Raw genomic sequence first — 25,558 nt, 5'->3', positions numbered from 1 at the left:
CTCCCTGCTTGAATCCATCCTCCACACTGTTGGGAGGGTGACCCAAGAGGAAAACCCTGCCATTACTGACACGGTGCCCGGCCCCCACAGGGGTGGACGTGGGCAAGAAAGTAACCAAAGTTTCTGAGGTTGTTTTGCAGAACAACAGGAAGACGGCAGATCAGAGAGCAGCTTGATGGCAACCCCCCGGCCCCCGCCCGACCGAACATCGTGCAGAGGCTTGGACCAGCTGAAATGACGGATCGCCCACTTTCTGCGTCAGGGACGGAGATCCTCGGCGTGCAACATGTCGAACCCCACTGACTTCGCACTTGTGACCCACGAAGAAATACGAGCGACAGTCACACCTGAGTAGAGGACTCTTCAAGCTTCACTCCCAGCACTCTCCTGATCCTACCCCTTCCCTCTGGAGGCAATATAGTCCTTGTCTACAAATATTACTTAAGGCCATCTATGCTGTGACCTACAAATTAGCCCAGCTTCAGCGGGGACCCCCTCCAGCAAAAGACTCTAGAAGCTGTCCTAATTAAAATCAACAAGCCATCCCACTAGAGCCCTCAGAGACTCCTCTGGTGAAGAGGCTTCGGCAACCTCCTCTCATGCTTCCTGGAAAACCCAGAACGTGGGTAAGTTTCTGTCGGTACCTGAGCAAGAAGCCCGCCTCATTGGTCCTGCATTCTGCAGTATTAGAGCGACAATCACTGGCCTGTTCTGGAAATAGAGTCTTTCCTGGATGCTGAGGCCTCCATTCCCAGCTGCCTATTATCACTTTAGTCCTGGAAGCAGCACACAACAAGTGTGGGAAGGTTACCAAGGCCTCCTTGCAACACGATGGATCCAAAAATGGTCCCTGTGGCATGTCCTACCTGTCAGATTCGGTGCCCTCCCCTGTCCTCCATCCATTGCCGAAAAGCATGGAGCTGCAGATGTCACCTCTCCCAGAGAACCCTTGGCTACCTTACTGATCTTATTGGCTGCCCTCTTGGCCCCCCTTGGATCCATCCTCCACACTGTTGGGAGGGTGAACTAAGAGGAAAACCCTGCCATTACTGACACGGTGCCCGGCCCCCATAGGGGTGGACGTGGCAAAGAACGTAACCAAAGTTTCTGAGGTTGTTTTGCAGAACAACAGGAAGACGGCAGATCAGAGAGCAGCTTGATGGCAACCCCCGGCCCCCGCACGACTGGACATCGTGCAGACGCTTGGACCAGCTGAAATGACAGATCGCCAACTTTCCGCGTCACAGACAGATCCACGGCATGCAACACGTCGAACTCCACTGACTTCGCACTTGTGACCCACGAAGAAACACAAACGAACGACAGTCGCACCTAAGCAGAGGACTCTTCAAGCTTCACCCCCAGTGCTCTCCTGGTCCCACCCCTACCCGAAACCGAAACCACAGCTAAAAACCCCAGCATTTTTCCTTTGAGTTTTGCGTAGCTACTCTCACCTCCTTGTCTGGCTGCCTCTTGATCATAAACCTCTTTCCTTGCTATAATCCTAACGTTTCACTGATTGGCTTTGCTGCAAAATCGGGTAAACAAACCTGAGTTTGTGTTTGGTTTTATCGCTTCCCTGCTTGAAATAATTCAGGGTTCCCCATTTCCTGGAAGCTGAACTTTAGCTGAATCTCCAAGACCTCGCCTCTGCAGCTTTCCTCCCTGCTCCTCACCCACATACAGGCCACCCTCCTGCCACATGCGATTTTCTGCAAACCCCAAACAGGTTCTGACTCAAATGACTTCAGGACCATCTGCCTTATCATAACAGAGCCCTTGCTTCAAGAAACTACACACCAGAAGTGTTTAATTTTCCTTCTCTTCACTTAGATGCTGCAACTCTCACCCCCTCTCAGGTGATGGCATGTCTGAATGCTTAACAGATGAGCTCAACAACAGTTTATTTGTCAAGTAAAGTAATCTCCCGTCCCAGGGGAATACACTGCACTCCATACAGAGCCACACAGGGAGAGCTCTTTGGAAGAGAGTAAATATGTATGGCTATGGGAGCACACTTTTCAGTAACAAGAGGGTGTTTGTGACCCTTGGTTCCTGCAGGAAGGTATGATTGCCTTCTTTGAGTAATTACACAGGCTGATAGTAAACTGGAGCCTACTACTTGTGGAGCAACTGTGCCTGGTCCCTGTGATAAAGGGGTCTTTTTGGTGAGGGGACCTTAACTGTGGGAGCAGAGAGGGTAGGGAACTTGCAAGTAGGCCATTTGAGGCCCTCTGATTTGACCGGAAGTCAAGGCCACACTTAATACTGAATCTTCATTTCAGGCCTCATACCAGAATTGATTCTTTGATGCCTTGACATCAATTACACCTTGGTGATGACTGAGACTTTTAGGGAGGAAGACAAATGCTTCCCTGGAAGCACAATTGGCCAGAAAGGAGAAGTGGTCATCAGCAAACTCAAGTATATGAACTCTCATTGACGTTCACTCGGTTGATCCTAAGGGAATCTCCAGGTACTAAGCGACCTGGGGAAGGGGTAACATCCTCCAGCATCATGGCATCTGGCAATGGAGTGGGGACAGGGGAGAGCACCCTTGCCAGCAGGTAGGACATGCCATGTGGCCCAGGTTTGGCTCCATCCTGTAGCAAAGAGGCCTTGCTAACTCCTGAACTTGTGAGGTACTGCTTCCATGACCCAAGGAATAGTGGGCAGCTGGGTATGGAGGCTCAAGGTCTGGGAGAATCCCGAAGATCCCAGTGCATGACCAGTGATTGCTGCTCTACTATAGTATAATGCAGGGCCAAGGAGGGCGGTTTCTTGCATCAGAAGCCCAGAGACAGTGTATGCACATCGTGGGTGGTCCAGAGGCTCCAGAAAGCGTAAGAGGAGGTCGCTGAAGCCTCTTCACTGAAGGAGTCTCTGAGGCTCTGACAGGAGTGCCTGGTGATTTTAATTTGGACAGTTTGCAGAGCCTTTTGTTGGAGCGGACCCCCGCTGAAGGTGGGCTAATTTATTTGTAACAGCATAAATAGGCTTAAATAAAATTTGCACGCAAGGGTTATGTTGCCTCCAGAACCAAAAACTACTAAAAGATTGTGGACTTGTATGTTCATTACAAGTGTGTCAAACAAATGTCCTTGGAGGAGGTCATAAAAGTTGCATCATACCTGTACTCCTGGGGAAAGGGGGATTCAGTGAGGATCCTGTCTGCAAAGACTGCCTGTGAGAGCAGAATGGCTTAGGTACTTGTGGGTAACAAGGTAAAAACATGTCCTCTCAGAGGTGATGGCAAACTGTGGCTGAGAGGATGTTCAAACAGGCTCTGAACAGAATGTATTAACCAAATATAAAATAGCAAAATATTCAGCCTTGTGTAAATGAAGTGGGATCCCAGGTGTTTTAAGGGTACCCAAAATTTGTTTCCACTAGGTACAGTCTAACACAAAGATATAGAAATAGCTGTCATGAAGAAAGAAGTTTTCTGTCCTCACAGATCTTGATCAACAGGAGGCAGGGCACACCGTGGAGGCCCACACAGGGCAGCGCCAGGGTCAGTCAGGAGGCAGAAGGAGCAAGGGGAAAACGTGGGTGAGAGCCTTTCTTGTGGATTCCACAGGAAGCTAGGAGTGAGGCGGCGAAAACAGGTGTTAGATTGGCTAGTTTGAATCATTTCAGTGGGCTCAGGGCTCAGTGGTGATGCGGGGTCGGTGAGCCGAGGAGTCGAAAGAAAGATTTCTTAGACTCTCAAGATCTGGCAGTAGTGCTCTTTTATTTAGAGAATAGTGTGGAATAGCATGGGGACAGGACCCATGGGCAGTCAGAGCTTCTGCTGCCGCCGCTTCTGCTGCCCCCGCTGGCATGGGGACAGGGCCCATGGGCAGGCAGAGCAGCTGCTGCTGCCCCCACTGGCATGGGGACAGGACCCATGGGCAGGCAGAGCTGGTGCGTGGGGACAGGACCCACGGGCGGTCAGAGCTCCTGCTGCTGCCCCGAGTTGAGGGTTAGGGCTAATTTTTATAAGGCATGGGTACGTGACTTATTTTTACTGGAGAAAAGAAAAGATGATGTAAAAAGTCATTAAATGATTTCAGTGCAGATGCGGTCATATAACTTTAGATACGAATTTGGCCATATAGATCAGCATGTAGGTGAGGATGCCCTGGGCTTCTCTCCCTGGGGCGGTCCTAATTCATACCATAAAAAAATCCACTGGGTCGTATAGTTTGGCATGTAGGCCAGGTCACCTTGGGCTTCTCTAGCTGGGGCAGCCTTAATCCACATCAAGTGGTGTCCCTGGTTGTCTGGTCCCTGTCCCTGGGGTGATGAGGGCAGAAGAGTGGCCCAGAGTGGAAGAGCCTCATAGAGGAGGGGGTTGGGGTGTTGACTCTAGATGATTACCTATGAAAGGAGCGCACTGAGGAGTCATCTGCTATCTCTAGCAACTAGTTATCCCTTGCAGAGACAGTCCCTCCAAGGTGACCAAGGCCTCAGATGTCAAAGCATTTAGTACAGAAAGTGGAAAACATGGTTACTACACTAGGTATAACTGTAATTTGAGCCCTGGTGTAAAGCCTTGAAGGTTTGCCAACTGGTGCGTTTTAGCAGATGTTAAAGTTAGTTCAGAACCAGTGTTGTAGAGGCAAAGGCCAGTCAGTGCCATTTATCTTTTCACCATATAAATTATTTTAGTAAATTTTCAATTTCTAATTGGGCCAAATTGTGAGCCTTTCTGCAATTCGTTCTTTTGTGTGATTGCTTCCTCCACATGTATCCAGCTTTCTCTCCTTCATTTATCTTTTGATTGGTCTGATGGTCACAGGATGCACTTGGGGCTGGGGGAGTGTCTTTCTGCTCTGCTCTTGTTTATCAGTTTTTCCTCCAGAGAGGCTCAGGTCGGGAGCATCAGGGTTAGGGCCTCTCTCACAGCAATGGTTGTATTTAAGTCAGGTTTGAATTAACACCTTCACTGTGCCACAGGGGTGCTGTGCATTATTTTCCTCATAACCCTGAGGATCAGGGTTTTGTGCCACCCAGGCTTAGGCAGCAGGGTGCATGGAGGAGCACAGGGCCCCCCCCACCATCCAGACATTGAGGGGTGGAAGCCATCTTCTGCTGCAGCTCTACCTTCTCCCCCCTGGGGACTGATTCCCTCCCCCCCACCTTCTCTCTGTACATATTCTCTCGGGACATTTTTGCCTCTAGAGTCACAGTGTTTGTGTTTCTCCATCCAATGACATGTGGTGCAGACCTTCTGAGTGGTTACGGAGAAAGAGAACCAGGTGTTGGACCTCATAGATGAGTATCCTTTTCCTTCAGGGAATGCCAGTCAATCTCCCCAGTACTGAAGTCCACATCCAGGAGGTCATTTTGTCTATGGCCAAGGTGGGGACCTCAAGCCTCTTGATGAAAAGATTAGTCCTTTGGCACGCTGGTCAGGAACAACACTAAGCAAAGCCCAAGTGTGCTGGTTAGGGGTTTTACATTGGGAGAGAAGTTGAATATGAAATGCTCCTCTACACACACTTTTGTCTTTTGTCATCAGTGCCTGGGCCATGAGCTGCCATACATGTGTACCTCGAAACCCTTATGGGTCTGGAGAGCCCCTGACAGCAGCAAGATGAGCAGCAGCACAGGAGATGGGTGAGCTCACTGCCTTTGCCTGAGCAGCACTGACTCAGGAGGGAACCAGGAGTCCTTCTGAAATCTTCCTGGGCTTGTGGCCTCCTTTCTTTTCTCGAGCTAAAGAGGGGGTCATCCCCAGGACTGTACTGGGGGTGTACTTTCCCAAACAGTGTCTCTGTGACTGCCCCAAGCAGCCACTGATGGTAATCTGGCTAGACAGAGTGACCAAGGAGCACCAGCCCAACATTCAGGAAGTGGAACTCAAGCACCCACCAGTTAGGAGGTTGTGTTGTCACTGGCCTCAGGTGCGAGCCTGGGTGACCGCCTGCCAGACACAGGCCACACCTGATGGCACCTCAGTCCAGCATACAGTAAATTAAGAATATGTCTTGCCTTGTGGGCAAGAATGAGACATTTGGGTGGGAAGAGATGGCAGCATCCACTTGAGAGAACAGAACACAAGCTAAAGCTCAAGCTGGCCGGCAATTGGCCCTCACACCCGAGATGGTAACTGCTGCCAATGACCCAGTTAGTTAGAAGAGGAATAGTTAGTGAAAGCTGTCTGGGTGTCCTCAGGTGAGGTTGGGTCATCTTGTTTGTGATGCTAACTGTTTTAGTCACCTCCTCTTTACTCCGTTGGTGAGAGAGAGATTCCCATCCAAGACTCATGGGGATGTCTGAACACAGAACACAGGACACTCGGCAACAAACAGACAGGATGAGCAGGAGTTTGTTAGTTTATCATGTATACTCACAGCCTGGGGAGGAGGACAACACACACCATGCAGGGCCACATGGGGATCGCACTTGGGGGCTGACTGAACAAGCAGGAGTTTGGGTAGTAACAGGACTCTGTGGTAACAAGAGGGTGAGGTGAGCCCTGGTTCCCACAGGAGGGTGTGATGGGCTTGTTGGAATAATTCCGTGATAGGGAACTGAAGCCTGAGGTCGGGAACAAGCAGGCACTGTGTCTGGTCCCTGTGATGAGAAGGGTTGTTTGGCCAGGGGACCTTATGTGTGGGAGAAGAGGGGGCAGAGGAGTGGGGAATTGCAGTTAGGCCATTTGAGGTCCCCTAGATTTACCGGATATCAAGACAGTTCATAATATTGCATCTCAATATCATGCCTTATACCAGAAGTAGTTATTAAAAAAGTAATTCTTCCTAGAAGTAACAATAGAGTTCACCAATGTCATAGGAAGGAGATAAACACACAAAAGTCAGTTGTATTTCTGTGTATGAGCAATGAATATGCAGACAGCAAAGTTAAAAATACACTTAGGATCACTAATAAAAAAATACTTAGATGTAAATCTAACAAAACATGTCTAGGACTTGTATGCGAAAAACTACACAACACTGGGAAAAGAAATCAAAGATCTAAATCAGTGGAGAGACAGATCATGTTCATGATTGGAAGACTAAAGGCAGTAAAGATGTCAATTCTCCCCACATTGATATAGAGATCTAACACAATAAAAAAAACCAGTAAGATTTTTTTGTAGCTATAGACAAAATAATTCTAAAATTTACATGGAAAGACAAAGGAACTAAAATAGCTAAAACAGTTTTGCAAAAGAAGACTAAGTGGGAGCCATCAGTCTACCTGGTTTCACAACTTATATACAGCTACAGTAACCAAGACTGTGTAGTATTTGCAGAGGGATAGACACATAGATGAATGAAACAGAACAAAGAACCCAGAAATAGTCCCAACAAATATGCCCAACTGATTTTTGACAAAGGTGCAATAGTAACTCAATGGAAGAAAGATAACCTTTCTAACAGACTACAGCTGTTTAAGGCTTGTTGGGGAAATCAGGCCAAAGATGGAACCACAAAGAAGGAAGATAATGATTTGAATGAGGTGCTAGGATGTGGTGATGGGAAGTGAGGGGTAATCTGTGCCCAGCTCAGGAGTAAAGTTGCAATTGCCAGGTGACAGTTTATTTCATCTTTCTGAATTCTCCTGTTTCTGACAGACCAGCTCCATAGGCTCTGGTAATTTTCCCATCAGTTAACACACTCTAAACTCAGGTCACCCCTAGCTACGCATACAGTGCCTCAGACTCCATTAGCCTTCCCATTAGCATCATTCTCAGGCTATATAAGGTGGCAAGAGGGCTCTCAGTAGGTTCAAATTTACCTCCTCCCAGGTTCAAGTCTGGCAGGAAAGAGAGCACTTCCAGACTTAGTAACTTTTATTCAATTCCTGGGATTCATTCTGATTGGACCAACCTGGTGAAGCTCTGCACACACAAAAGCACATACATACCCTGGAAGTATATCTGGGGTGCTTTGTATGTGCTTGACAGGCCTTGGTAAGGTCTGCCTCAGTGCCAGGCATGGAGCCTCACCTGATCCAGGTAGACCGAAAGGAGAGTTTAGTTCTTCAGAATAAACTCTAGCTCTTGTAATAGAAGCATGAAATCCTGGACAGGCAATGCAACAAATGTCCTCTCTAGCCTCTCCGGGAGAAGTTCCATGGTTAATACACAGATTTTCTCTCCAAATATTAATGTTCATGTGGATTGTAAACTCCAGTCACTCTTTTTTTGACTTTGTCAGAGGATGCAAATTAGGTGGCACTGAACTTTCTCAGGCTGGGACACTGTTCTCGGCTACCCCAGAGCAGTCACATATTTGCAGACATCATGCAGCCCGAGACGGCTAAGCTTGCCACTTCCAGATGCCTCTGCTAAGTTGTAAAGTTCCAGCCCCTTGATCAGGAGCTTAAATGGAATGAGCTGGCCCTGTCTGCAGGAAGCCATTGGGGAGGCCCCTCAGCGAAAAACTGACCAAAGTCTCTGAATCACCGGTTTTTCTGACTCAAAGTCTTGGCAAAGAACACAAGCATTCTTTGCTCATCAATCAACAGAGGTATATCAATGCATCTGCCTCCACTTTCTTCCAGTCACCCTCAGCCTCACCATCCAGAGCTATGGGATCCATACCTTCTACTACGTGTTGTGACACTTACTACCCACTAATACCCATGGACTGTGTACACTGTCAAGCTGGAAGACTGTGATTGTTCAGTGGTTTGCAATACCCTCTAGGCTGAGAATGAGTCAAGGAGAGTGGTGTATTTCATCTTATCATGACTCCCCCTGGCTAAACTCCCTAACCTCTGCTTTCCCCACTGTCATTTCTACTTTGGGTATCAGTGAGCTCTTGTTTCTCCATTGAATAGCTTTTAATATCTGATCTTGACCCAAGATATGTGTATTGGGTTTTGTTGTTATTGTCTGTTTGTTTTGCTTGTGTGTGTGTGTGTGTGATCCAAGGTTGTTAAAGTTTGAGTGTATCTATTCCCTGGTACCCAACAGATAATGAAATGAAATATACAAACATACATCTTTTTTTATTTACTTATAAAATGTTTCATAATAAACACAGTATAAAATATATGTTGTGAACATCTTGAATATGCATAATAATGAAACAAACATGTGAACGCACCCCAACTAGAGAAGTCATTGAGTTGTCTCTGTACTCCTTCCCCATTCCCATCTTTGTCTTCCAGTGTCCTACCATCCTCTCTTACTAAAGGTCACAAATATCCTGATTCCTGTTTTTCCCTTCATTACTTTACCTTCCTGTATAGTATTTTACCACATATGTGCATTTCTCTAAACAATATTAGTTTTGCTTGGTTTGAACTTTACAAAAACTTTATATTTCCTTCTTTCACTGAATAGCATGTTCCTGAAATTCAGCCATTGATGCTTGTAACTGGTAGCTCTGGTTTATTTTCGGCGCTACATAGTTTTCCATTGTATTACTTTTCCACACATTCCTTCCTTCACAAAAAAGGCGATTACGCGTGGGAAGCACGTAGCACAGTACCTGGCGCAGATTCGGTGCTCAATAAATATTTGTTACATTATTGAATGAGATTGAGTCCCGACTGACTGTAATGCTGACATTTGTTTCCCCAGGCTGGATTCTCTGCCCTTCGCCCTAGTCCCGAGTATCCTGCCAGCTCTTCCGCCCTGAGTTAATTGCAGTTATAAAATTTCGTACCAGCAACAAGAAACCCGGCGGCCTGCCTACGCACCTAAGACTACAATTCCCTGAAAGCACTGCGGTGATCTTGCGTCCATTTAAGTTTACGTTCCTTCTGGGTGAACTTCCGGGTTATGTGGGCGGGGCCGAAAGAGTTCTCCAATGAGCTCGCCTGCGGACGGAGCGGGGCGGGGAAATGGTCCGGTGAGCGTCTAGGCGGCGGCGGCAGCGCCGACGAGGGGACAGCTGCGGGGCCGCCGTGGTGGGAGGCGTCTCTGAGCCGCGCCAGCCTAGCCGAGCCGGGTGGAGTCCGGCCGCTCACTCCTGCTTTCTCCCGGACTCGTTCGTTCTCCCGGCGTCTGTCGACGCCGCTCCATGTCCCCGCTGGGCACAGCAGCCCGGGCCCTCCACGCCCATGGCCACTAGCCTGAGGAGGCCCTCCTTCAGCTCCCGCTCTTCCTCCTCGCCCGACGCAGACGACGAGGGCGTGCGCGGCACCTGCGAAGATGCTTCTATTTGCAAGAGGTGCCTGGGGGCTGGGGCCTGGGGGCGTGGGGCTGGGGGGCCGGGGCCTGGGGGCTGGTGGGAGGCGAGGCGAGCCGAGCCTGTATCTGAGAAATAGGCTTGTGCGCCAAGAGATGCCCGTCAGGTCGCGCGACAGCTGTGCGGGGCGCGGAGCGAGGGGTCTCTTCGTGCGCTCACGTTCATCGAAGGTGCAGCGTGTGCCGGGCACGGGGCCAGCCTGGGGATGCGGTGCCCGGGAGTCGGGCGCTGAAGCGGCACACGTGGTCTTGGCTTCTTGGAACCAAGTCTTGCTGGAAAGACAGAGGTGAAGTAGATAATAATAATGTTGGTTTCCATGGGTTCTGAGGAGTGCAGGTCTGCCTCTTTTAGAGGATACATTCCATTGGGGTTGTCATCATCCCCATTGTGCACCTGAAGCTCAGGCCAGTTCAGGGGAAAGTGGCCTGTCTAGACCACATAATATTTGTGTGCAGAGCCCAAAGCTTTCCAGAGCCCTTGAGTGTGTGCACAAGAGCCTACCTGTTAGGGGGCTGTGTGGGGAGCATTGTGAGCACAGGTATGTATCCTGCACTTGAAAGCATGAAAAAAAAAGCATGAGGCTCAAGGGTACTCCCTCCCTTCCTTCCACAGAAATTATTGAGAGTTCACTCTGTGCCGGGCCCTTCCTTTCTACTGGTTGGTTGGTGGGTATTCAGTGATCAGGACACATGATGAGCAAGACTGACGTGGTGTATGACGTAGTGGACCTCACAGCCTGGTTGGAAAGGATAGACAGGGAGCAAATAAGTACATGAAGTAGATAATTACAGTTTTGTGTTGAGTGCTGGGAAATACAGCATTTACCATTAGAGTTCGTATTTTAGATGATGATGTTTAAGCTTAGAACTAAAATAAATAAATAGTGCAGGAGAGCATTCAGAGAGAGCAAGGAAGGAGAGGAACTGAAAGAATGCCCTGGAAGCTGGGTCCGCATAGGGACTATAGGGTGGGGAAAACAAAAGGCTGGCACTTTTTGTACGTTCTTGGAGACTAAGCAAAGCGCTTCAGAACATGACTCTGGAGCCAGACTGTGTCAGACGGACCCTAGCTCTGCCACTTAGGAGCTGTGTGAACTTGGGCAAGTTACTAAACCATTCTGTGTCTCGGTTCCCTGATCTGTAAAATGGGGTGATCATAATCGGTACTTCATAGGTGAGTGTAAAGATTGAATGATGTTTCGTTATCAATAAAGCACTTAGAGCAGTGTCTGGCATTTAGTAGTTGTTAGTAGTGGTTGATTAAATGAATGGATAAATACGTACATAGGTGTTAAAGGCTTGGAGACTGTTAGTGGTGAAATGTGTGGACTTAAATGGATTATACCCAACTTTATTTCTTCTCCAGCTTGCAGTTGCTACTGATCACATCTGTAGCACTGTTGAATTGGAAATAATATCTCTCGTATCTACTGCTATTTGCAAAGAAAATCTGAAGTGCCATCAGAATTATCAAAGCGAAATAAAATAGTTTTCAGTAGCACATTAGGGTTAGGCTTATTTGATATTGATTGGTTTTATTGGTTTATTTAATACCTGTTGGTAACATTTTTTGCAAACTTATTTAAAAATAAACTAGCTATAAAATAGTTCAGACACAAAGAAATGTACAGAGAAATAGTTTAACTAGAGTATGTTTTTCCTTGACTCTCTGTTGGATGGTTTTTATAATTTCAGCTCTTCTCTGCCTCAGTTTCCAATGCCCTCTGTGTCTACAGATGTCTGAACATGTAGGGGAAGTTTGGGTTTGGAACTGCAGGGAATCTAAGGCAGTTCCCAACTCACACTGCACATCACTGTTGTCTGTGGGGCTTTTTAAAAGAGCACAGATGCTCAGGGCCTGCGCTGGACCCACTGACTCAGAATCTTCTGGGATAGGTCCTAACTGAAAAGACCACACACGTTCGTCATCCGGAGGCATTTCATCAAAGGTTTTTTGCATGGGGTTTTCCCTCATCTGAAAAAACATGCAAAGAAATTGTGAGAATCTATAATATAATGTTTTAAGATCTTTTGCAAGACTCAATGTCTTTCAGGTTCTGTGATACTGTGATCTGCATTTTTACTGTAATGTATTAAAACTTTAAATCTTGTGAAAAAGTCATGTTATTAAATAAGGATTCCTTGTGTGAATCATGGGCAAATTACCCACTTTCTGCCTCAGTCTCCTCACCTTTAAAGTGGGGATGATAGTGGTAACCTACCTTTTGAATGTGAGGGTTAAGTGAGATAATCGATGCAAAGCAGGTAGCGCAGGATCTGGCACAAAGTCAAGGCTTCCATAAGTTATTATTATATTAGTTTTGATTTTCCTCCAGTCTGAATATTATTTGATTGAAGTTACTGAATATGTTGTAGCTGTGGGTCAGGCTGGTGTCTGCCGCCGTGAGTTAAGCCATAAAAATCCCTAAAGTAACTTTAAAAAAGCCTGTCAGTCTCTCGAGGCTCCTGCACTTCCGTTACTTCTGTTTTTGCTTGCTCCCTCCTTTGGAACAGAGCCTGTCTGGGGATCCTAATGAGGTCATCTGTCTCATGGGTTGTTGTGAGGATTAAATGTGGAGTGTTTGGCACACAGTAGGTGTTCAAGTTTGGTAGTTATTGTCATGACGAACCCTCCACCCCCATCGTCATCAGACCATCACCATCATTGTTGTCATGATGGCCTCGTGCTATCACTCCTACAATCTGATAGTTAGGACTCTTCAGATTGGATATACTAGGTTTATACCTAATAATTCCATTTGTTTCAGCAGATATCTGTCAAGCACTTACCATGATGCTAACTCTCCCCACTCCCCATTCTCTCTTCTTATCTTCCCTATCATGCTGTGCCCCTAGTCAGTTCTCTACTCTTTTCTTTACCCATGATCCCCCCAAACCCTCCCAGTGTCCTCTGAAATTACCGCTCCATAATCACCAGCCACCTCTATTTCCTCAGCCTCTCCTTAGCCCTTCCCTCCCTCTCTTTGCCTTGACCCTGGCCCTTCCCTAGGAATATCCTTTTCTTGAGGCCCTGTCAAGTGGTGCTTCTGTTTTCTCATACACTGCAGATCTCAGGATTAGCAGGTTGGAGATTTGTGTCTTCTCTGCTCTTTGTCCCCCGCCCCATTTCTTTGAGATCCATGGTCCTCAGCTGGAGCACCCTCTCTTCCTCCTCATTACTCTTTTCTGCCTGATTACTCCCCTATTTCATTGAAGATTTGGGTGCCTGGCCCACAGCCTTCCTCTCTGCCTCAATTCTTGCCATTATCCTAGTTGACATCAGTGTGCATGTGGAGGACCCAGTGGACACCTGGGGCACTCATTTTCTTCAGAGCCTCATCTGCAGTGCTGACCTCTTCTCATTTACCTGTCGCCATTCCCACCATGATAGCCTGGATTTCTGTGCTGAGGCCCTCAGCATCTTTTTCCATAGGACCTCCATGGTATTTTCTATCCTTTAGATGCTTCCTCTAGGCTCTTACCTCTCAGTTGAGCTTGGGGTTCATAATGTATCGTGCCGGAATTCTCTTGGCAATGCCTCCTCTCCCTTGCCCTTCAGTCCCAGTAAACCCAAAACCAAACTACCCATTTTTGTCTTGAGAACTGGAGATAGGACTCACAGAGCAGAGCAGCTGGGTACTATTTCGAATTTATGTCACCCCACCTCACCTGTGCCCTCACAGAGCCTGACCGTTCTAGTATGATTCTCTTGTCAAGTCACTCTCCCATGCTCCAGAATATTTAATTCAGACATTTTCCACAGACTTCTGATTTACTCCCCTGAACCCTTCATTCTCAAGATAATATGGGTGATGTTTTGAGTAGGCTTAACATAGAAAATAGAAGCCTTCAGATTGGAACTCCATTCACTTCCTCCAAGAAACTTAACCAACCTATCCTACTGTTACAGTTGCAATGTCCTCCAGCAAAGACCACCGGAAACACATCAGTAGGTAAACAAGTTGGGTTTAATTACTCTTTGTAATGAGGGAGACCTCACATCATGGGGAACTCTGGGGCCTATCAGGATAAGGGCGTTAGAAAGAACTTACAGGATTTGGGCTTTGGTTGGATAGTTTGGGGAGGGTTCAAGGAAGCAGGGATTTGCTCTGGACTGGGTGCTGACAGGAGGCAGGGATGATTCTGTGATTGTGTAGCTCAATCAATCAATTCTAGAAGGAATTGTGACTAGAGTGAGACAAACGTTATAATTCATAAAGAAGCCACAGTTGCTTGCTTCAGCCAGGAGAGAGGGATGTTTGGTATTTTCTGGATGGCATGACGGCCTTCTATTTGTCTGTTTAGGCAAAATGATGAAGTGGTCTTGTTTTGTCTCACATCATCGCTGTTGCAGCTTGACCTTGTGCTGGTGTTTGTGAGAAGTTTATGTCCAACAGGTAAACAGCATGGCTTGTGTGAGCACGAGGCCAGCTTCTAACAACAGGAAAGCCTGGCTCATGGTGAAGCGGGGTCAGCAAGCCGAAGAGTCGAAAGAAAGATTTCTTGGACTCTCAAGGTCTGGCAGTAGTGCTCTTTTATTTAGATAATAGTGTGGAATAACATGGGGACAGGACCCATGGGCAGTCAAGAGCTGCTGCTGCAAACATGGGTTGAGAGTAGGGCTAAATTTAAGGCATAGGTATGTGAGTTATCTCTTTACAAGAAAAAGGAAAGAATATGTAAAAAAAAAAGTTGTTAAAATGGTATCAGTGCTGGTGGGGTCTGGTTATTGGGTGGTCTTATAACTTTTAGATAAGAATCAAACGGGATTAAGTAAATGGCAGAAGCCACCACCTTAAATATTATCTTCAGCTAAAGACAAAGGAGGATGTTGGTGGTGGGGGGTAACCATGAGGTTACCAGACAAGTGCAATAAACAAGACTTAAGTCCTTAAGTTTCCAGAGATAAGGTCATCCCCCTTCCTCCTGGTGCAGAGAGGGAGACACTCCCCACAGATGGAGACTTCCTTCACAAATACAAATGTCTCTCATCAAAGGGCAAGCAAATTCCACTCCTCAGAGCCTCCTCATCTGCAGTTTTTAAAAGTAACCAGCCTAAAATAATCCTCATCAATGGTACCTGGCTAGCTCCTGGATGTCAGCACTGCTTTTCTTCTTTTCACAGTGGAGGAAGTGAGTCTTAAAAAGATAAATAGGTGTTTGTCAGGCAGGAGAAAACAACATGACCTAAACAGCAATGCAGATTGATGCAGAGGATTATTTGCAGAGGATTATATGCAGATTATGCAGAGTATTAGGAGAAGTGGACTTTCAGTAGGGGTGTGGGTGGCCAGAGAATTCCAGAGAGGTTGTCGGAGAAAGAAATGTAGAAGTCCCAAGGTGAATAGAAGGTCCTGAGGGGTTTTAGTGGAAGAACTGACATGATCTGGGGTGTGTTGTAGAAAAATCCCCAGCAGCCGTGCAGGAGATGGGGTGATGACAAAGAGAGGTCTGTGCTCTTTTCCTTCCCCGCTCCCATGGCCCTTGCTCACGTCTGCTCGTTCACCCGGTCTATTGCACCACGTCCTTGTTGTCGGACCTGCTTTGGTCTAACCCCCTCCTCCAACCCAGTGTTTATGCTGTGGCCAGGGTGATTTTGGGGAATCACAAATCTTTTCCTATCACTTTGTCACTTAAAACCTTTGGATGTCCCATCAACCAGAAGGTAAAAACCTACACGACGTTGCATGACACTACACCCTTCATGATCTGATCATGCCCTGGATACCCACTGCCGACTGGAAAACTCCATTTGGAGGTCTCAGAATGATCTCAAACTCATTATTTCCAAAACTGTCTTCAAGATCATCTTCATGTGCTCTCCTCCTCGTCACCTCCCCAAACCCAGTGAATGGGCTGTTCATTCAGTTCCCAAATGCAAAAGGTAGGAGTCAGCTTGGAACTGCCCTTACCCCGATGCGATCAGTCCCCCAGACCTGTTGATTATGTGTGCTGAACATTTCTGGAACCTACTCTTTTTCTCCACCTCTGCTGCTTCTATCTCACTGCAAGCTGAGGTCACCTGTGGTCTGAGCTATGGCACTAGTCCGCTAACTGAGGACCCTAAGTCACTCTTCCCTCCCCCAAATCCATATCTCCCACTGAAGCCAGAGGTTTGTAAAGGGCATATGTAATCCCTCATTTAATGACTTCTTGTGGCTGTGGGAAAAAGACCAAGGATTCCTGTGTGTTCTTCACAGCCCTGCCTGCTCCGTCGTACTTCTCCAGCCTCACTTCACATCACTCCGTGCTTCCCTTTGGGGTCTCTTTTGTTCTTCAGATATGCCCTGTTCCTGCCTTCTGTGGGGCCTTTCAGCACGCTGCTCCCTCTGCCTGCAGTGCTTTCTCCCAGCCTTCCTGTCTCAGTAGTTCTACATCATCTCTCAGATGGAGGCATCCATTCAACACTCTTTATTGAGTGCCTGCTCAGTTTCTGGAGACACTGTTCTAGTGCAGTTACAGTAGTGAACAAAACTGGAGCTCTGATGGTGCATTTTTTTCCAGGAGGCAAACAGACAGGAAGCCAAAATACCTGGCATGTCAGGTGGAGGTAGATGCAGTGGGAGTGTTGGAAGGAGTTGTCACTGGAGATGGAATGGCCAGGGAAGGCCCTGCTGACAAGGTCAATGCTGGGGAAAGACTTGTGGGGGGTGAGGAGTGAGCCCTGTGGATATCTGGGGAAACAGTGTCCAGGTAGACAGAACAGAGAGCAGAGAGGCCCTGAGGCAGGAGCTGGCCTCCCCTGTTCTAGGAGCCACAAGGCCAGCATGAGTGAGAGGGAGAAGAGTAGCAGATGGAATCTGGGAGGCCGTGGGGACAGATGCTGCAGGCTCTTGTAAGGCCCTAACTTGTGCTCTGAGATGGGAGCCACTGGAGGATTTTGAACTGAAGGAGGAGGTGACGTGACTTGAATTTCCACAGGATCGCTTCAGCTTCTCTGTGGAGAACAGACCGTAGAGGACAAGGATAGAACAGGGAGATGAGTTAGTGGTACTGGAATATCCCAAGTCAGAGATGCTCGTGGCTTGGATCAGGATGGTAGTGGAGCAAGTGCTGAGAGTCGGTCAGATTCTGGGTCCATTTTGAAGGTAGATTGAGCTGATGGAATGTGTTGACAGACTGGTTGTCGGGGGAGACTCAAGTGTCAATGATGACTGCAAGGTTTTTGGTTTCTCTCAGATGAGGAACCCTCAAGGAGGCCTCTCTGATACCCGCAGTCAAGATCTTGCCCCTGTTATATGTCCTCATGACACTCTCTGCATCGCCTTTGTGGTCATCAGCCCAGTTGTAATTCAGACATACTGTTTCATGTTTTTCTCTCTGACTAGAGTAAATGTGATACAGAGCAAGGACCATGTCTGCCTTAATGCCGTGTGCATTGTAGACGCATAATAATTTGTCAGATGGCTGAAGTGAAGAGGAACTCAGTGCAGATGGTCAAGATTACCTTTCCTGATGAGGTCTTAAAATTCGGTTTTCTGTTTTACTGGTTTTCAGTTATCTGTATGTTTTAGAAACCAGTCCAGGGGCTGTAAATCTGAAATTCCATTGTGAATATTATAGAGTTTAATTTGATTTTTCAATGGAATCGAAAAATGCCCCTCTTGACATGCAGGCAGGCCACAGTGTCACCTCTCAGGAAAGGCAGCCTTTTCCTGGGGGCCTCGGCCTTTCCAGCACACTAATCATATCTTCACAGCTGTACCCCAGAGAGCAGGGCTGAAGTTTTCATCAGAAATATTTTGACGACAGTGGCTGCTTCTTTCCTCCCTGGAGATGATATGTCACTTTAGAACTAGAACATTCTATTCAGGATAAATTAGCTGCCAAACTTGCCCATCAAGAAAGTCAAATAAATCGTGGATTTTTTCCCCTTTTTTAAAAAGAGGAATTAAATTTTGGAAAATATCTGTGAAAGATAATGATCTTAGATCTAGAATATTAGTATCACATCATTTTTTTCTCTTAAAAACTTTTTTTTTAATTACAAAAGTGAATACTTTTTCCCCACTCAGTAGCATAATATGAACCTATTGTATGTAGTTTCACAGAGATCCACTTCATTCTTTTTAATGGCTGCACGGTATTCGCAGTGTGGTTGTAATTTACTTGACTGCTCTTCTGTTGGATTTTTGCACGTGGTTTGAGTTTTCCTATGAGATGGATTTCAGGGGAGAAGTTTCTGTAAAATGGTTCTTGAAAGAGCTTATGTTAGTTTTCATTCCCATCTGTAGTGAATAAGATGCTAATCATCGAATATTCTTAGTTTCTTAAATTGTTTATCAACTGGCAGCTGGAAAATAATACTTCTTTTTAATTTGTATTACTATAATCACTAGTGAGGCAGAATTTTTAATCTGCTCACTATGATTGATATTTTCTATGTGAGCCCTCTCTCCATATCATTTTCCTAGTGGGCTGTTGTCTTTTACTTGTTTGGTTATTTGTGTTTTTATTATTGATTTGTAAGAACTTTTTATGTCAGGGATAGTAATCTCTTGCCTCTGTATTTGTTGCAGTATTTTCTCTCAAACTCATGCTTGTCTTTCAGTTTAGCTTGTATCGTACATTTCATAATACAGAAATTGTGAATCTTTACGGTGCAGAATCTGACAATTTAACTTTATGGCTTGTGGATTTCAGGTAATGCTTTGAAAGACCATATTCTCAATCATTCTAACATTTTCTTGTAGCACTTTTATGTTTTTGACTTTTATGCTTAGATCATTCATCTATCTTTATTATTTTATATATTATAAAGTAGCAGTCTAACTTAATTTTATCTCAAATTATTAACCAGTTGTCCCTACACCATCTATTGAATGGTCTCTATTTTCCCATTGATTTGAAACATCACTTGGATTATATATTAAATTCTTATATATATTTTAACACAGCAATACATTTGTCATTCTTGAGTTCCAGTTGAAATTGCTTTTTTTTCATTTTGATGCCTGAAAACTTTGACTCGCAAAGTTACTTAGTTGTGAATTGATTCAGAGCTCCCATAGCTTGTTTCACAGGGTAAGAATAGGTTTGTACCAGGGAATATCAGAATTTTTTAGTCTGTGTGAGCAGCTGTGCTCCAGGAAGAAAGAAAAGCAAGGGGTACTAACAAAAGACATGTGTCTGAGTCTGTCCCTTTTCATCAGGAAAGCAATAGCTTTATGGGAAACCCTACCCTGTAGGCTTCTATGTACTTCTCCTTAGCCAGAACTAGGACATGTGGCCCCACCCCTGGCTGCAGGAACGCGTGGGGAGGTGAGAATTTCTACTTGGGTAGATTGATACCTCAAACAAAATTGGGGTCCTCTTTGTAAGGAGAAAGGGGTGAGTGGATATTGAAAAGGGAACTTGGAGGGTCAACTACATTTCTCATCTTATCTTTTTTCCCCCCAAATTTCCCCAGGTATTCTTAAGAGAAATTGGGGGGTGGGAGGTGGGGGGCGGGGAAGAAGAGGGAGGTGGGAGGGAGGGGGAGAGAGGAAGATAATTTATATAATAAAAAGCTCAAGTTGTCAGTGTTCAGTTTGATGAGTGCTGACAACTGTATATATCTGTTACCACCACCAAAAACAAGATATAAAGTATTTCTGAAACTCCAGAAATTTGCCCTGTATCTCTTTCTGGTTAGTCTTCCAACCTCCACCTAACAGTCCTTTTTTGATTTCGGCCACGATTGATTAGATTCACCTATTCTTGAACGTCATGTCAGTGGAATCATATGGTATGTATTCTTTCTGTGTCTTCTTTCACTCAACGTGTTCTTTGAGATTCATCCATGTTGTGTGCACTGTCAAAGATCAACAAAGCCAGATTGTAGTTAAAGTGGTAAGGACAGATTTTAATCACTAATAACTACTACAATAAAGAAAAGACTCCAGTGTGAACTAAACCCAACTTTGATTTGTACAGAGGGCATTTTAAAGGGAGAATGAGGGAGTAAGGAGAATAATGAGTAGAGTCAGAGAAGAGAAAAATTACACAAAGTGGGAAGGAGGGATTGGTCCATGTGAAACCATCGGAATTTGCTACCTGGGAGACTGGGGCCCTGTCTTTAAGTGTTGGTTGGAACAAACAGTAAATGCTTTTGCCAGCGTTGAGTTTTCTTAGGCGGGCACTTCAAGGGGGACTAGCGTCATCCTAGGGGTGTGGCTTTGAGCTGTTAGAAGCTATCTTAGTGTTTGTTCAAGTCTTTATAGAATAAACCAAGTTTGAGGCCTGTCGAGAAGAGGGCTCAGAGGAGCCTGGCCAGGGTTTGGTCAGGGAGAGAACCTTTGTCAGTGTAAAGTAGTTTGCTCCTTTTTATGTTGTGTGAATATACTCTGATTAGTTCATCCATTCACCTGATTATGGATGAGTTGTATCCAGTTTTTGGCCATTGTGAATAGCCTGCAATGGACATTATTATATGTCTTTCATTTCTCTTGGATAAATGTCTAGGAGTGGAATTGCTTAGTCAGAGGGTGGGTATGTATTTTAATTGCCAGACTAATTTCCAAAGTGGTTTATCAGTTTACACCAGCAATATATCAAAACTGCCATTGCTTCATATCCTTGTTAACATTCGGTATTGTCATTGGGTGTGAAATAGCATTTCATTATGGTTTTAAATTGCATTTCCCTGGCAACTAACAATGTTAAACATCTTTCTGTGTGCTTGTTGGCCATTCCTGTATCTTCTTTTGTGAACTGTCTTTTCAAAACTGTATTTTTGATGATGTATACATGCACACGTGTATATATGTGTATGTGTATTGCTGTACATGTGTATGTATATACAAACAGGTACACAAACACGCTCACCAACAGATACACATGACGTAAACAACTGAAGTATTGGGAGAGGGGTCTAGATCAGGTGGGTAAGTAGGTTTGAAAAGCAGCAGAATGAAGTTCTCTGCAAGGTTGCACAGCTTGAGGAAACTACCTTAACATCTGTGTGTAAAGCAGTGCCTTCCGTGTAGGCTTGTTAGGAGGGTTATGTGTTCCTGTGTGTTAAGCGTTTAGAATAACGCTTGGCGCCTAGTGAGCACTCAGTGAGTGTTGATTAGAAGTAAAATGAACCAACCCAGCCTTGATCCTCATCAGCCAGCGAGCAGAGAGGGCACCTTCTCGTGCCCTGAACCCTCTGATGAAGGGATGCCTATGGGAGGCTTTTTCACACCTTTGCCATGAAATTCCCATTGTGGCAGTTGACACCCACGCAGATGGGACAGAGTCAGTAAATCTTTCTTGGATGAATAGATAGGGGTTGGGCCAGGTCAGTGTTTCCCACGGGAGGAATGTGAGATGGTTTTAGGCGGTACACAGACTGGTATTTTAAATTTAAATAATTAGGTATTTATTACAGAATGTGTTAGAAGAAGATATTTGGTAGCATATCAGACCTGAGTATTAAAAAAAAGGTAGTTGATTTCAAGACATATAAAATTGAACATGTGGTATGTGAATATCATGAAAATTTTTAGAGTAGTAGTGGATTGAATGAAATTGAGAAAATTTTTAAGGTCTGTCTAAATCTGAGATGTTTGATTCTTTGCATCTGGGTTTCAAACATGAAATTAGGACATACAAGTAGAAGGGATGTTCTCTGGGTTTTGGGAACAGAGGACTAATGGGAATGGACAGCAAACAAGATGCACAAGATCGTGGTATGGAGATAAGTAGTATTAGATTTTTGGTATCTACTCTGGACAGTCTTTATGTATATGTATATGTTCATTCTAGCAAAATTGGGAGCATCCTGTATATGTAATTTTGTATTCTGCTTTGTTCACCTGATGCGATAATTCCAGGTTCAGTATTCTTGTACAAAAATCTTTGTGTCCATTCTTGTTTCCTTAGGATAAGATCCCAGAAGTGGGATTGTTCTGTCATTGTGTGCACATGTTTTTCTGGCTTTTTGTACCTGTTGCCACGGTGCCTTGGACGTGACTGTGCCAGTTGATCGTTCTGGCGGCGGTGTTGAGTGCCATCCTCCTCAGCCCTCTCCAGCGCCAGCTTCTGTTAAAAAATAGTTCTGTTGCCAATTTGATAGGAGAAGTACTGCTCTCTGCTTTTGCTTTCATTGTGCTTTTTAAAAAATTATTGATAGAGCTGATATGTGTGTTCATTGATCAGTTGGATTTCTTTTGTGAATTGTTCTTTTTTTTTGTCTTTTGTCCTTTTTTTCCTTCTTGGATATTAGGGTTTTTTTCTTACTAATTTATTAGTCCTTTATACTGAAAGGATGTTAATACTTTGTGGTGTGTCGCAGATATTTTTCCTAGTTTAATATTTGCCTTTTATGTTTGTTACTGTTTTCTTCTTGTGAAGCAATGCTGTGTTTGATTGATTCTGTGACACATGTGTTTTTGCCTTTTAACTTTTTTGAAATCAGATGTGATTTATTCTTGATGTGTCCTGCAGTCACTGTCAGGTTGTGTTAGAGTTGCCATTACCTGTGCAAGTGGACATGGTCGTTATTCCTGGTGGCAGGGCTGGACCTCTGCAACCACAGCCCCTGGATGCTTTTGTCCCCATACCATTTAAGGGCCATTTGAAGAAGGGCACAAATCCTGATTGCTGTTTGAAAACCATCCATTGATACCTTCTGATGAGATCAGGAAAAGGTATCAAAACTTACAGAGTGAGGGGCAGCAGCTTGGAAGAAAATCTGAGAGAGAGATGATGATGGTCTCTTAAGAAATGCGGTGTCCCCAACACCCTCGATGGCATGAAGGTCGATACTGTGTGGAAACTCACAGATATCCTGAAAGTGAAGACTTAATCAACTTATTTCCCTCATCTTTTCCTTTTTGTGTGTGTACGAGAGAGAGATGACGGTCATCTGTTTAAAGAAGTCTAAAAGAGCTTTTTCAATAACCACAAAATTAAAATTCTAAGTGATAAGAAAAACTAATTGGCAGTGTATTTTCTTTCTTTTTTCAGTCTTACAATTGATTGCATTTTAGATATAATGAGATATGGCATGTGGTTGTTAGTGTACAAATTTTAAAAACATAGATACATTTTAAAAAAACCCAGAAATCTCAGAGATAATCATTAACATTTTGATACCAATTAGTCCTTCACTCCTTCTCTGTATTTACAGACATACACATATGACACTGGCAACCAGTTAGCCATTGATGATTAAGTAGCCAGGAACTAATGTTCTTTTTCCTTTTTGCAATTACTCATTATAGCTTTTAGCTGTTTATCCTACCCATTGTTAACTGTGCTGTTTAGGCAGTATGCTGACTCCCTCTAGGTTCCTATAGATAACATCTCCCTGGAGCCTGGGTCACCAGGGTAATGGGTGTTTAGACTGTTTTTCAGAATTAGAACCCCTTTGTCCACTCCAGGCCAGTTGAGACCACCAACTCATCAGCTGGACCCACACAGATATCTGATAGGTGACCTTTTCATGTCAGGAGGCTAAAAACTCCACCCTCACATCAGGTTCATACTGCCATTTTGTGAGCATGCGTCCTCTGAAGAGGCATGAAGTCTGACTGTGCATGCACACATCATCGATTACTTTACCTCTCCTCGCCTCCAGTGACTTATCTCCACATTTCAGACCACCTTGCCCCACTATCCCATAAATATCCTTGAGTTCCTATTTTCGGGGAAGTGGATTTGAGACTCATGCTCTTGCTTCCTCACGTGGCTGTCTTGTGATTAAACTCTCTGTTTGCTGCAATCTCGTCATCTCTGTATTTGGCTTTCCAGGTGGCAGGCAAAAGCGAACCTGGCACGGTAACACACGTATTTGTGGCACATACGCTACATATATTTTTGGTTGTACCTTTTTCTCTGAAAAGTGTATCTTGACCATCTTGCCATGTCCAGTTCTTTTAGTTTATGTTTTCAAGATTGGTTAGTATTTCATTGTGTGGATGCACTGTCATTTGCTCAGCTAATCGCCACTTGATGGCCTATAAGTCCTGAAACATGCTCATTAGCCTCAGAACTCCCATCAGCAGTGCCCAGCAGCACTCTCTTCCTTACTCTTTCCCACAGTGTGTTGTAAATCCTTTTATCTTGGCCAATCTCATAGGCAAATCAGTGAGGTCCTTTTTCCTCGAGACATGGACACCACTGGCAGTCATCTTGATTTGAAGATCAGAAAGAAACACGTGTTAGAAACACCAGGAAGCAGGAATTGTGGGAACTAGGATCAGATGTACTTGTGTTACGTCCTGTTGCATCTCCCCACCTTTTGTGCTGCGCATCACTGACCACGTCCAGCGTGCTGTTGAGATCAGTCCCAGGCTCCTGCCAGGCCCTCTGTGACCTCAGCTGGCTTCTCTCTCTAGAGTCCTCTCTGGTTTTTCCTGTTTTCTACTGTTCTCCAGCCCCCAGGCCTACTTCCCGATACTAGAACGCTCCCAGTCCATTCCCACCCCACAGCGTTTCTATCTGCTGTTGCTCCCGTCTGGAATGCCTTTGCACAGCTGACTTTCTCCAATTCCCTAGGACTCAACTCAGCATCCCCTTTTCAGAGAGGCCTTCCCTTTCACCTTCTCTAAAGTAGGTCCCTCTATCCTCCATACTGTTGAATCCTTCATTTGTTATAATCTCTTATTTATGTTTGTCTCTGTCCCTTGTCTGTCTTGTCGCCACTGTATCTCCAATGCCTGGCACTTAGCAGACACTCAATAAATATTGCTTGACTGAATCAATAGTATTTAATTGACTGATAATACAGAACTGAGAGGAATAGAAACTGCTCCTTGTTATCCAAGAGGCAATAATAAGTCTAGGAAGGAGAGCTTAGAGGGAGGCAAATTGACCAGCTTTTCAGCAGTTGCTTAGCAGTGGAGTGAGTGCCTTCTTTGTGGGGAGTAGTCAAGCAGTGGCTTAATACTGTTGAAAGCATTCTTGCGCTGGATATTGGAGTTGACTAGATCATTTCTGAGTCCGCTTCCTACCCTTAACCTGTTTGGTTTGTGTTCTCATCACTGCTCTACCACTCCTGCCTCAACTGCAGGTATGGCTTTTACCGCCAGATGGCACCAGAGGATTCCTTTGAAATCAGTGTTCATCACATGGCCACCAACAGTGAGAAAACACATTTCATTGCACTTAGACCCCCAACATGTGCTTGAAACAAAAGCTTCACGAAACAGTCTTAACCCTTACTATGTGTAATGCATGCTTATATTTTCCGTTTTACTTTGTTTTTTTAAATGCAGACTTGTATAGTATTAAACTGATTTCATATTAAAACAGCTCACTGTTGGAAAAGCACTGTTTTAGATCACTGAGCAGGTTTACTCTGTAAAACTCGTGGGTCTGCTGTTTTCCTTGAACATCTGGGCTTATAGCACATTGTGTCCCTTAGTGAGTCTTTGTGTGTTTCTGTGCTGAGTTCCTGCATCGAGTAGCTGAACACATGCTTCCTTATGAGTGTCTATGGATGTAGAAATATGG

At 45.1% G+C, this 25,558-nt stretch overlaps 1 protein-coding gene across 1 annotated transcript in view; it reads left to right on the top strand.

The window, feature by feature from the left end:
- The first annotated feature begins 9,745 nt into the window (after positions 1-9,745).
- LCMT1 (leucine carboxyl methyltransferase 1) overlaps positions 9,746-25,558 on the top strand; it is a 50,545-nt gene continuing 34,732 nt past the window's right edge. Inside the window, exon 1 of the mRNA XM_044747035.2 lies at positions 9,746-10,118. Within this exon, the coding sequence (XP_044602970.1) occupies positions 10,009-10,118 (110 nt within the window). The 5' untranslated portion in view covers positions 9,746-10,008. The remainder of the gene's footprint in view (positions 10,119-25,558) is intronic.

This window comes from Equus asinus, chromosome 14, assembly GCF_041296235.1.
Source record: "Equus asinus isolate D_3611 breed Donkey chromosome 14, EquAss-T2T_v2, whole genome shotgun sequence".
Taxonomy (NCBI): domain Eukaryota; kingdom Metazoa; phylum Chordata; class Mammalia; order Perissodactyla; family Equidae; genus Equus; species Equus asinus.
This window is presented reverse-complemented; position numbering and strand designations above follow the sequence as displayed.